The sequence below is a fragment of the Trichomycterus rosablanca genome, chromosome 2, assembly GCF_030014385.1.
Source record: "Trichomycterus rosablanca isolate fTriRos1 chromosome 2, fTriRos1.hap1, whole genome shotgun sequence".
NCBI classification, from domain to species: domain Eukaryota; kingdom Metazoa; phylum Chordata; class Actinopteri; order Siluriformes; family Trichomycteridae; genus Trichomycterus; species Trichomycterus rosablanca.
The window spans coordinates 12,981,256-12,995,742 of NC_085989.1; the positions used below are offsets into that span (position 1 = coordinate 12,981,256).

Genomic DNA, 14,487 nt, shown 5'->3' on the forward strand with positions numbered 1-14,487 from the left:
AACTTTTCCCAGTCGTAGGTTTAGGTTGAAAATGTATTAAAGTGGCTCAGCTCTTCTTGATCTCTATCTCAGAATGCCCCTTTTTCCTGTTAAGAAGCTCTTTGATGTTGCTGGTAATCTAGTGCTTGTTATTGAGAAAGTAGTGCACAGTTTGCTGGGAACAACAATGTCTATACAGAAATTCAGGTAGTCAGTGATGCAGTGCGTGACCTCGTCAATGTCCTCACCATATGTTTTAAGCAACACATTCCAATGTGTTGACTCAAAACAATCCCTAAGCACCTTTTCAGCTTGATTAAACCACTTCCTGAAGGATCATGTGGGTATTGATTTAGTTTGTATACATGATTTGTTTTGGCACTGGAGGAAGACTAGAGTATGATCACAACTTCAGCAGAGTGGTCCTAGAACCCTATGGCAAGCACTAAGAACAATCACGAATTATAAAAGCCCAATATTTGTTGAACACAGCTCAGCATTTAATACAAGTATCCCCTCCAAACTAACCATCAAGTAAAAGAATCTCGGGCTTCATCCATCCCTGTGTCACTAGATCTCTAACTTCCTGAAAGACAGACCACAAGCAGTGCAGGTAGGCAAAGATGTGTCACCCTCAGCACTGACGCCCCCAGGGCTGTGTCCTGAGCCCCCTGCTGTACTTACTGTACACCCATGACTGCATAGCCACTTCCAGCTCTACCACCATTGTCAAATGCTGACGACACTGTTGTGGTGGGCCTGATCTCTAATAAAGACGAGAGGGCCTATGTGGGAAGATTAAACATCTGGAGGACTGGTGCCTCGATAACAATCTCCTCCTTAATGTCAGCAAGACAAAGGAGCTAATAGTGGACTACAGCAGGAAGCAAGAGAGGAACCATCACATTTACCATTACAAATAATGTTGCCATTCCTTTTCACCACATTTAAAAGACGTTTTGGTACAGAGGACACCAATGGGACTACAAAAGAGAGAGCAGACAGTTTTAAGTACCTTAGAGTCCACATGTCAAAAGACCTGTCATGGTCTTGCCACACCACCACCCTGGCAAAGAAAGCCCGTCAGCGCCTATACCACCTTAGACCCTTAAGGAACTTCAAACTGCCCTCCAAGGTACTGCGCAAACTGGATTCTACAATTTGCTGCTTTAAGGCAAAGACAGAGAGGATGAGGAGGAGCTTGTTCCTGCAAACTTATGGATGTGTATATAGATTGAACTATCACTGGATTAGGAATACCTGGCAGGTGGCATATGATATCCTTTATAAAGTGCCCCAACAGTTGGTTACGGCACAATCGGCTCTCATATAAGGCGTTGACCTGCCCACTGCACAGCAGAAGGTAACATTTACCAGCTATATATATATATATATATGTGTATATATATATATATATATATATATATATATATATATATATATATATATATATATACAGTGTATCACAAAAGTGAGTACACCCCTCACATTTCTGCAAATATTTCAATATATCTTTTCATGGGACAACACTATAGACATGAAACTTGGATATAACTTAGAGTAGTCAGTGTACAACTTGTATAGCAGTTTAGATTTACTGTCTTCTGAAAATAACTCAACACACAGCCATTAATGTCTAAATGGCTGGCAACATAAGTGAGTACACCCCACAGTGAACATGTCCAAATTGTGCCCAAAGTGTCAATATTTTGTGTGACCACCATTATTATCCAGCACTGCCTTAACCCTCCTGGGCATGGAATTCACCAGAGCTGCACAGGTTGCTACTGGAATCCTCTTCCACTCCTCCATGATGACATCACGGAGCTGGTGGATGTTAGACACCTTGAACTCCTCCACCTTCCACTTGAGGATGTGCCACAGGTGCTCAATTGGGTTTAGTCCATCACCTTTACCTTCAGCTTCCTCAGCAAGGCAGTTGTCATCTTGGAGGTTGTGTTTGGGGTCGTTATCCTGTTGGAAAACTGCCATGAGGCCCAGTTTTCGAAGGGAGGGGATCATGCTCTGTTTCAGAATGTCACAGTACATGTTGGAATTCATGTTTCCCTCAATGAACCGCAGCTCCCCAGTGCCAGCAACACTCATGCAGCCCAAGACCATGATGCTACCACCACCATGCTTGACTGTAGGCAAGATACAGTTGTCTTGGTACTTCTCACCAGGGCGCCGCCACACATGCTGGACACCATCTGAGCCAAACAAGTTTATCTTGGTCTCGTCAGACCACAGGGCATTCCAGTAATCCATGTTCTTGGACTGCTTGTCTTCAGCAAACTGTTTGCTGGCTTTCTTGTGCGTCAGCTTCCTTCTGGGATGACGACCATGCAGACCGAGTTGATGCAGTGTGCGGTGTATGGTCTGAGCACTGACAGGCTGACCTCCCACGTCTTCAACCTCTGCAGCAATGCTGGCAGCACTGATGTGTCTATTTTTTAAAGCCAACCTCTGGATATGACGCCGAACACATGGACTCAACTTCTTTGGTCGACCCTGGCGAAGCCTGTTCCGAATGGAACCTGTCCTGGAAAACCGCTGTATGACCTTGGCCACCGTGCTGTAGCTCAGTTTCAGGGTGTTAGCAATCTTCTTATAGCCCAGGCCATCTTTGTGGAGAGCAACAATTCTATTTCTCACATCCTCAGAGAGTTCTTTGCCATGAGGTGCCATGTTGAATATCCAGTGGCCAGTATGAGAGAATTGTACCCAAAACACCAAATTTAACAGCCCTGCTCCCCATTTACACCTGGGACCTTGACACATGACCCCAGGGAGGGACAACGACACATTTTGGCACAATTTGGACATGTTCACTGTGGGGTGTACTCACTTACGTTGCCAGCCATTTAGACATTAATGGCTGTGTGTTGAGTTATTTTCAGAAGACAGTAAATCTACACTGCCATACAAGCTGTACACTGACTACTCTAAGTTATATACAAGTTTCATGTCTATAGTGTTGTCCCATGAAAATATATAATGAAATATTTGCAGAAATGTGAGGGGTGTACTCACTTTTGTGATACACTGTATATATATATATATATACACCAATCAGGCATAACATTATGACCACCTGTCCATTTTATCAGCTCCACTTACCATTTAGAAGCACTTTGTAGTTCTACAATTATAGTCCATCTGTCTATCCACATACTTTTTAGCGTGCTTTCACACTGTTCTTCAATGGTCAGGACTGCCACAGGACCACTACAGAGTAGGTATTTTTGGGTGGTGAACAGCCCCGGTTCTGGACTGCTTTGCTTGGGGGGGCAGTAAAACCTAATGAGGGGGCATGTTGATAGTCATGTTTTTGAAGCCAGAAATATATTCAAGGCTTGATTTGTGCATGAATGATGACAGCCAAGCTATTGATACTGGCTTAAAGTGATGTATGAGGTAAAGAAATAAAAATGCATGTTTTCGAACTTAAACTTAAAACCCAATGATTAAAAAATACATGTTGATTATGTAAATGGAGAAAAAAGATTATCTAATTGTATTTCATTTGAATACGCCCCCTTAATTAAATTGCCATTAGTTCATTAGCCTAACCGCTAACGGCTAATAAAATAATTTAAGCAACACCTATGTAAGAGGTAAGTAACATTAAAGCAACGAAAAACCACAGTTAAGCAAATATTACCATGTGGAAGTCAGTTTAAACTCAGAAGAGTGTTTACCAGTATACCTGCCTCTCGCTCACACTAACAGAACATATACTGCCAAACTGAACTGTTTGGGGCAGTCTGCCGATTTTTATATGACTCAAAGAGCCAATCAGGAATAAGCAAGGAAATATCTTCACACTGTAAAACAAAATGCATTTTTGTGATTGGTTCAGAGATAATTTTAAAAATAGCCGTTGCTTGCATTGTGCTTGGGGGGGCAAAGACACAATTTGGGGGGGCAATGCCCCCCTCAGCCCCCCCCTAGCGCCGGCCCTGGTGGTGAATCATTTTCAGCACTGCAGTGACACTGACATGGTGGTTAGTGTGTGTTGTGATGGTATGAGTGGATAAGACACAGCAATGCTGATAGAGTTTCTAAACACCTCACTGTCACTGCTGGACTGAGAATAGTCCACCGGAGAAGTCGATGCCGCTTCTGGACATGGTTAACATAAGGCTTTTTTATGCACAGTAACGTTTTAAGTGGCATTTGTGCATGTAACTCCATATTGTGGTGCCTGACAAAGGTTTGCCAAAGTAATCCCTCACCCATGTGGTTATATCAGCTATTGTTGAGTGGCGGTCCTTGATGCAGTGGCATCTGAGGGATCAAAGATCACAAGCAGTCAGCTTGAGCTTGCACCCTTGGCCTTTACACACTGAAATTCCTCCTGATTCCTTGAATTGCTTAATGATGCACTGTAGAGGAGAAATATGCAAATCCCTTCCAATATTTCTTTGAGGTACATTGTTTTTAAACATTTCAATCATTTTCTCACACATTTGTTGACAAACTGGAGATCCTCTGGCCATCTTTGCTAATCAAAGACTCAGCCTTTCCTGGATGCTGTTTTGTACCAAACCATGATTATAATCACCTGTTTGGAATCACATCATTATTTAGTTTTTTCACATGATGACTAGCCCTAAATTGCCCCCATCCCAACTTTTTTTGGAATGTGTTGCAGGCCTGAAATGCAGAAATGAAGGTTTAATAATAAATTAAATATCTCAGGTTCATCCTGTCTGCAATCAAATAAAAGTCAATATAAATGTAAGAAACTCTGTGTTTTTTATTGTATTTGCATTTTCCATACCGTCCCAACTTTTTCTGATTTGGGGTTATATATATATATATATATATATATATATATATATATATATATATATATATATATATATATATATATATATACAGTGTATCACAAAAGTGAGTACACCCCTCACATTTCTGCAAATATTTCATTATACCTTTTCATGGGACAACACTATAGACATGAAACTTGGATATAACTTAGAGTAGTCAGTGTACAGCTCCTATAGCAGTGTAGATTTACTGTCTTCTGAAAATAACTCAACACACAGCCATTAATGTCTAAATAGCTGGCAACATAAGTGAGTACACCCCACAGTGAACATGTCCAAATTGTGCCCAAATGTGTCGTTGTCCCTCCCTGGTGTCATGTGTCAAGGTCCCAGGTGTAAATGGGGAGCAGGGCTGTTAAATTTGGTGTTTTGGGTACAATTCTCTCATACTGGCCACTGGATATTCAACATGGCACCTCATACAAAGAACTCTCTGAGGATGTGAGAAATAGAATTGTTGCTCTCCACAAAGATGGCCTGGGCTATAAGAAGATTGCTAACACCCTGAAACTGAGCTACAGCATGGTGGCCAAGGTCATACAGCGGTTTTCCAGGACAGGTTCCACTCGGAACAGGCTTCGCCAGGGTCGACCAAAGAAGTTGAGTCCACGTGTTCGGCGTCATATCCAGAGGTTGGCTTTAAAAAATAGACACATGAGTGCTGCCAGCATTGCTGCAGAGGTTGAAGACGTGGGAGGTCAGCCTGTCAATGCTCAGACCATACGCCGCACACTGCATCAACTCGGTCTGCATGGTCGTCATCCCAGAAGAAAGCTGACGCACAAGAAAGCCCGCAAACAGTTTGCTGAAGACAAGCAGTCCAAGAACATGGATTACTGGAATGCCCTGTGGTCTGACGAGACCAAGATAAACTTGTTTAGCTCAGATGGTGTCCAGCATGTGTGGCGGCGCCCTGGTGAGAAGTACCAAGACAACTGTATCTTGCCTACAGTCAATCATGGTGGTGGTAGCATCATGGTCTTGGGCTGCATGAGTGTTGCTGGCACTGGGGAGCTGCAGTTCATTGAGGGAAACATGAATTCCAACATGTACTGTGACATTCTGAAACAGAGCATGATCCCCTCCCTTCGAAAACTCATGGCAGTTTTCCAACAGGATAACGACCCCAAACACAACCTCCAAGATGACAACTGCCTTGCTGAGGAAGCTGAAGGTAAAGGTGATGGACTAAACCCAATTGAGCACCTGTGGCGCATCCTCAAGTGGAAGGTGGAGGAGTTCAAGGTGTCTAACATCCACCAGCTCCGTGATGTCATCATGGAGGAGTGGAAGAGGATTCCAGTAGCAACCTGTGCAGCTCTGGTGAATTCCATGCCCAGGAGGGTTAAGGCAGTGCTGGATAATAATGGTGGTCACACAAAATATTGACACTTTGGGCACAATTTCGACATGTTCACTGTGGGGTGTACTCACTTATGTTGCCAGCCATTTAGACATTAATGGCTGTGTGTTGAGTTATTTTCAGAAGACAGTAAATCTACACTGCTATACAAGTTGTACACTGACTACTCTAAGTTATATCCAAGTTTTATTTCTATAGTGTTGTCCCATGAAAAGATATAATAAAATATTTGCAGAAATGTGAGGGGTGTACTCACTTTTGTGATACACTGTATACATATACTGTATATACAGTATATATATATATATATATATATATACATATATATATATATATATATATACATATAGCTATATATATATATATATATATATAGCTTTAATTTCTATTGTGTACACTGCTAGTTTTTCACGTAGTCCACAAAAAAACTTTGATATGATCAGATTTTTACAATGGGGGCAGGGTAGTGTCACAGTATGCATCCTTGACATTTGCATATTGTTTGTAACCTCGCTATAGTAAGGTGGATGACGTCACACGCAGTACCTACAAATAACAAACAATGGCGTAAAAGAACTTTCTGGACATGTAATATGGTCGGAGACTCACTGCTAACAGCTCAGTTTTTATCTGCAGATAATCTCTTTAACAGTAAGATATCATGGATTGCACCATCTAATTAATGCAGTTTTAGTTCTATGATTGGGTCTACATTCTGATTGAAATGTTTCATGAGTATTGTTTCTGTGCAGATAAAAGCATAACTGCTGGAAATCAGATTTTTCTAGAATCTTAAAAACAAAAGGAAAGTTTGATATTGGCCTATAATTAGACACATATGGACACATAAATTTTCTTAATCCGGGTTTAACTGCATTTAAAATATTTGGGTAAATGCCCCAAGGCTAAGGGATGTACAGTATTTAGTAAAGTAAGCAATTATTATAGATTTTCAGAGAGTAATTCTTTAAATAAGTGTGTTAAAATAAGGTCATAGACATGATAATGACTTTGATGATTTAATCAAATGGAAGTGGAATCAAGTGGAATTAAAGGAATGTACAGTAGTTAAATTACATTCTGGCTAAGCCACTATTAGCACTCATGCTGCTCTGTGTGTGTTGCTGCTTAATAGGGTAAAGAAACACACTTTTAATTAAAAATCATATATTATAAGATGATATAAGAGGATATTAAAAAATATTACTAGGTCAGCAAGTATTTTGTATTCCGTTGTTGGGGGCATTTCTGGTAGGTTTGGATAGTGTATCAAAAGGAATCTTTATTATGCTGACATTTGCGTCATATTGCCTCATATTACGATATTAGCCTTTCCTTCTTAATCATTTTCATTTAAACATGTGCAACATTATCTATGGTTGTGCAGAATATGACGTCTAAGTGTTATGTTGCTTCTTTGAGCTGTTCAGGCTCTAATGGTGGCACAGTCATTAATTCTGGTATGTTATCAATGAATGCAGCTGCAGTAGCATACTGTATGTAATAGTGGGTTTAAATTGATCCAGACGTGGTAAACAAATGTTAAACACAGCTTATTTATTAACAGATAGTGATCTGAGATTGGCTATTTTGTGGTAAAACAGCAAGCTTGGCTACTTCAATATCAAGAGTTTAAAAACCTAAAGACTTTTTATTATGGGTGATTGATGTAGATTGATGGGTAAATGGCACCCATATCCAGTTCAATTCACAACAGAATAAAGTGTGCAAAATGTCAAGTGATTGGAATGCCTTCTGCATACACTGTATGCTTAATAATAAACAAATATGTAATTATATTATTGTTTTCTCTCGCATGCATATTTAAGTTCTCACATGCATATTTTTTTCTCTTTCTTTAGGTGGCATCGCATTGCTATCTCTGTACAAAAGAAAAATGTTACTCTTCTCCTTGACTGCAAGAAACACATGACCAGGCCCCTTCGTAGAAGTAACAAGCCAGTGGTGGACACCAAGGGTATCACTGTATTTGGTGCCCGTCTATTAGATGAGGAGGTCTTCCAGGTCAGTAACAAAAATAATAATGGTGATTTTACATTTAAATGTAAGTGATGCTCAATGTAAGTGATGCTCAATTACATGTATTGATTGTGGTTGTACATATTACCATAAATTATTCTAGCAGTTTTTGAAACTAGGTCAGTGCATTTGAGAAATGACCATTCTTTTTAATAGTTTAAAAAACTGGTAACATTTAATTGTTCTTCTTAAAATAAAAACTGAGGTATGGGTAAGAAAGCATCTAATAATAGAACTATTTAAATTTCTTGTTGCTGTTTCACTTCTGATGTGAAAACATTAATTTTAAATAAATTGAGACAAAAACTTTTTAAATAAAGTATTAACTTATATTAACATCTATTAACCTTTGTCACTTTTCTTTTTGCTTTATGCTGCATCTTCTTGTATTCCTGTCTACTTTTGTTGTCTCTATGGGGTTTCCAGTTTTTTTTTTGACAACCTCTTCCTTTTTAAACTTTTCTGCAATTCCTCAATTCACCACCAATTTTCCTCTTCTTTCTTCCACCATGTACAGTAGACCCTTGACTTACAAATTTAATTGGTTCCGAAGGGCTGTTCTTAAGTCAAAATGTTCGTTAGTTAAACCTATTTTTCCCCATAAGAAATACTGTAAATAGTATTCATCCGTGCCAGACCTCCCAAACCACCCCCTTATGTAACCTTTCTAATGTCTTAAATGGTCTTTTTTTAGCTTGTTTTGCTATAAATACAAGTACATTGTCCCTTAAATCTTATATTATAGAATACACATTCCTGTAATGAATAACAATACACAGTAGTACTGTACTGTACATAAAAAAACACACGTTACATTTCAGTACAGTACGTGTGATGTACCATACACCATAATACATTTCAGTCTTCTTTTATAAAATGTATCTACCAGAAACAACAATAACTCTCATATTTTTCTATTATTTCCTTATTTATTTCAATAGTGTTGTATTTTGTAGATGTAATTGCATGAAAGAAAGACTACTTTACTCAGCTGACTTCCTTCTTCTCTCTTACTCACTGTCACCTCTGTCTGATACACAGTGACAGCTACTGGCAGGAGTAATTATACGACACACCAAATAGTAATAGATTTTTTAATTTTCTCACCACTACACTTTGAGGCCATTTTAATATAGAATTTTACAAAATATAAAGAAAACACCAAAAAAACACCGTCCGCTGTCTGAATGTTTGCTCACTGTATATATATATACAGTATATATAAAGAGACGGTTGGAGTCAACTTGTTTGTGACGTCACATGTTTCGCGAATTTCGGTTCACAATCCGAAATTTGTTCGTACGTTAAGTTGAAAAAGATCGCTCGTAACCCAAAATGTTCATATAGTAAACGGTTCGTAACTCAAGGGTCTACTGTACCTTCTAGCTAATTCCCTTACCACCTTTGTGGTCAGTTACCCAGTTGTCTAGCACCTTTTTACCACCTCTTACAGCCGGTCTCACCTCTTTCCTGAATTTTACATGTCTTCTTTTTAACCTTCACCATCTGATCCTTGGTTCCTCTAAGTATCTTTCAGTTCTTCACCTCCAAAGACATCCTACAGACTGCCATCTGATGCTGTCTAGCTATATTTTGCCCTGCCATCATCTTCTCACCACTTCATCTAACTCACTCCAGAAATGTTCTCCTCCATGTTATAATCCATTTGTGGGGCATAATCACGGTTGTCATTCTTAGTACTAAATATAGCACTAAAGCATACATTTCCAGATTCAAACTTATCAAACTGTCAGACACTCTCTTTCTTTGACAATTCAATTTCTCCTCCCATCTACACCATGGTAGAACAGTTTAAAACCGTCTCTGATGCATGACGGTTTTTACTCTTCTTTTTACGGTTTTACTCTTCTTTTACTTGGTTTCTTGTACACATAGTATGTCTTCCCTTCTCCTCCCCATCATAACTGTTTGCTCTCTCTCTTTACTAGTCATAGTGCCCATGTTCAAGATTCTATATCCCACCTCCGCCTTCCTACCCTTCCACCTTTCTCTTTGCATCAGATAATTTCTTCCTCCTCTTCTTCTTTATTTCCTCTGTAGTTCAACAATAGCATAGCTTTTACTGGTACCCTGCTTTTCAACTGTACTAGAGGCAGTTGTTGCTAACCTGAGCCTTGATTAATCCGGTATGTAACTGACTTCTGAGCAGCATATTTGATTTGGCACAGTTTATGCCCTTCTTAATACAATACGCTTAATACGACTCCCTATTTATCAGGGCTTTGGACTGGACTAATAGTGCACTGATACATACATTACATTGATGTAAGCTTTCTCCTTTGTAAGAGGAAAGACCTTTTTAACACACATTTATGTTTTTTTCTAATTTGGGTACACCCATATCTTATAAAATACATCAAATAATGTATAATGTAATGCCTCACTTTAAGAATTGCATGTAATCTGAAATATTCATTTTATTAAACATATGATTTATTAACCTACAAACAGATAACTAGATAAATATACAGGAACCAAAATAAAAACTAATGAAGAGTTATAGTTAACAACTATTATGAAATATTGGTTAATTGCTTACTTGGTAACAAAAACTATGGCTTCTATAAAAACTATAAAAAATACTTTATTTAACACTTTATTTTCTTATACTGTTAACATTTATATAATGTATTATAGTCCACAAAACCGGACATCCTCTGAAATCAGCAGTGTCCCGACTGGGCTCTCTGGGCTAAGCAATTCTCATATTTTGGTGTAAATATAAGCACAAAACTTACCTAAGACAAACTGTTTTGCTAGGCCCAGTGACACTTTTTATTGCTCACTCCTGCTGTATCATAGTTTTAACCACTATTCTGTTTTTTAGTTTTCAAATCATTTTAGTTTGATTTTATGTGTTCCATAGTTAGTGTTGTAAGCTGTAAGTTTTGTGCAATAGTGAGGGTTTAATACACTTTCTCTGTTTAAATGTACTTATACCTGCATGGTTGTCACTGACACTGCTTTCATATATTAATTTTAGCTTGTAAAAGTGAAAGTTTATCATTGTTGATTGGCTTGCAAATACACTCACCCACTTTCTTAACCACTTATACAATCAGAGTCAGGAGGGGGGGGGGGGGGGATTGGTGGTGCTGGAGCCTATCCCAGGGGTGGCATTAATGTTGACCAAAATTAAAAATATAATTTGTTGACAAATTTATTTATCAGATTTTGTCTGTTACTTATAAAAGTCTGTATAAAGTTTGTATTAACCAGCACCAACACGGATATTAATATCTTTTGAAAATGCTTGCTGTTTAAAATTGCAACTTGTATGTATGCAAGTTTTAGTAAAAGTTGTACTTAATCAAAGGGGGTGGGTTGTGCTTCACCACTGGTCAGTAGGTGTAGATCTGTACCTGCGAGTACAAGAAAGATGAACCTAAATTGCAGGATGTTTAAAGAAGGTAGAACATTAATGTGGCTAATGCCAAGTTCACACTACACGACTTTCCAAGTCGTCAGGTCGCTGTACAGTTCACACTATACGACTGAATCTTTTGCAATCGGGAGTCTTTCAGTCAGTGTATATTTCACACTACACGACTGATCGGCAATAGGGGGTTTCACACTACACGATCCATCACCAACTGGAATCGCAGACAAGCTTCTCTGGTCTCCCTTTTTTTCTTTTTTTTTTTAAAAACACACGTGAGAAGTGACGAGAAGTTTAATGATACCACGTCCAAAAATGCACGTCAACAAATAGCGAGAGATCAAAGTTTGTGCGCTGACGTGATGAAATCAAGGAGGAAAAATAAATGAATCTGAGTGGATTTGGCAACACGAACAGTATATGACTTGTTCTGTAGTAAATTGGAGGTTAATTAATAATTTTGCAATGCAGCGTGGGTGTTATGTTTTGTAGAGGATGATCAAGTCAGAAATACTGTAAAACGTGTGTGTGCCGGTGTATTCTGATATAAACTATATTAATTAAGCCCCTGTACCACCTGTTTACACTCATCTCTTGCGTTTCCCCTCACGCTGTATCCTGCGTTCTCATTGGCTGTTCGACATGTCACTCATTCCCAGTCGCACATCTGAGATCAGATATCTGACGTGGAGAAAACTCGATCCAGTCGGTCGGGTCGAGTTGTTGGATAGTTCACACTTAGCGACTGAGAGCCGAGTTTTGATCGCCGAGCGAACGCTGAGTTGCCTGGAAAATCAAGCGCCGACCAGTCGCCGAGCGAAAATCAGGGCAAAAATCGTGTAGTGTGAACTAGGCATAAAGAGCCACAAACAGATGAAACTACAAAACAAAAGGTGGCCAAGTAAATGTTAAATTAATAAGCAGTTAGTAAAAGAAACAAAAGGACCAAATAAAATCTGAGAGACAATAGAACAGACAGACGAACACATTAGTGGAGTATCACAGTCTACACCCTTAGAGGGTATCACACTCCACACTTCTTTGCCATGACAAGAAAAGTGACACTGGCCCCACAGCGACATGTCTATGCTGTCCCCAGCATACGTCAGAAAACACATGTGGCCAGCAACATGCTCCCAGTGAAATGCACACCAAAGAGGAAAGTATAAACAATAAGATAAAAGGATGGGGTGAAAAAACTGAGCCAGTCGGAATGTGATAGCGGAAATCTTATTATATGCTGGGCAGCCAATCAACAATGGTAAACTTTCACTTTTACAAGCAGTGACAGTGCTACGATCAAAAGGGTGCAACCACGGCACCAAAAACTGCTGAATTCCTCGAAAAAAGATTAAAGAGTCAGCAGTCAGCAGCGTTACAGTCAGCAGCGCTAACAGCATTAACAGCCTTAACTGCTTACATAGCGTGCCGGTACTACTATGCCATGGACACTCTACAAGATAAAACCAATGAGCTACCAAGAAAAAGAAAAAAAGTTAATTTAATAAAAAAAATTAAATTTCACAATAAATTAAAGTGTTTTTTCGGAACATCTTGTATTTTGTTTTGCTTTTAGGCTTCTGATTGTCTTGTTTATTGTTCCTCCAAGAAAAGTTTTTACACAAAACACTTTAATTTCATGATATAATTTCATAAGCAACATTATTAGCTTGTGGTAATTAGTGATTTGCATATTTTCTTTCATGTTTCTTGGTTTATACTTCTCTCCAGGGTGACATTCAACAGCTACTGATTGCCTCCAACCCCCAGGCAGCCTATGACTTCTGTGAGCATTATAGTCCTGACTGTGACTCTACTCTCCCCAAATTCCAGGCCCAGGATCCAAAAACTTTTGTAAGTATTTTTAAATATTTTTAAGATTTTAGTTATTTTTGCATTCTGCTTATCTACAGCTTTATGCAAATGTGTAAGCACTCTTGTAAACGGGTTCTTATTTAAAAGAAGCTCATGCAGTCTCTGAAAAGGGCAACAATTTTTCTGTATTAAAAAGCAGCTTTGCAGCCTCTCCTGTGAGCAAACTATACATATTTTCCTAGGGCATATACAGTGCTGTAAAAAAATTGCCCCTCCTTGTTTTTTGCGTATTTGTTTACACCTGTATTTTAGATAATCAAACTACTTTTAATATTAGACAAAGATTACATAAGTAAACAGAAAATGCTTTTTAAAAACTAAAAAATGCTGTTCAGCTCTACCTTGCCCTGTGTGAAAAGGCACTTGCTTTCCTAGCTACTAAATCAACCAGTTAACCAAATCCAATTGGGTTTCAATTTCACCAGCCATAGGCAAGCATGATTACTTGCAGATCTGTTGAATCTAAAGATCACTTAAATAAAAACTGTCTGCCAGTTCGAAGTAGGCTAGAAGGTCTCAAAATGCAGATTTAACTACAGATGCAAACATCTGAAATAAAAGACAAGATGGCAGCCCAAGCCCAAAGTGAGGCTCAGCAGCATTTAAGGAGTTATTAGTCTAACTACTAACTTGTTGTGGACTGCTGAACTGACTCTAAACAGCCCAGCCGAGCAAAGCCAACACAAGTGCAGAGAACGTAAGCAACAGTGGTGGAAGTGCTGCTGACTATGGGCTAAGCTTAAGGTGAACCCGCTAAACCCAGCATTTTTCACACCAGTGTATAATCAAACTCCAGTAAGAGAAAAGGAGAACGTCTGTGCATTTTTGTTAACAAATCATGGTGTACACTTCACTGTAACTGGAAGTCATTGCATTGCTAATCTCAGCTGTTGTTGTTACCACAGTTTACATCCCTCCTGGCACTAATGCCAAATTAGCTGTGGAGGAGCTGAGTAAAGCAAGTAGCAAACAACAAAATGTGCACTTTGATAGAC

The 14,487-nt window shown here is 38.9% G+C and overlaps 1 protein-coding gene across 1 annotated transcript in view; it reads left to right on the forward strand.

Annotated features, from left to right (window-relative positions):
- col11a2 (collagen, type XI, alpha 2) overlaps positions 1–14,487 on the forward strand; it is a 111,022-nt gene that overhangs the window by 10,460 nt on the left and 86,075 nt on the right. The window contains exons 4-5 of the mRNA XM_062985601.1: positions 8,040–8,202; positions 13,349–13,469. Of these exons, the coding sequence (XP_062841671.1) occupies positions 8,040–8,202; positions 13,349–13,469 (284 nt within the window). The remainder of the gene's footprint in view (positions 1–8,039; positions 8,203–13,348; positions 13,470–14,487) is intronic.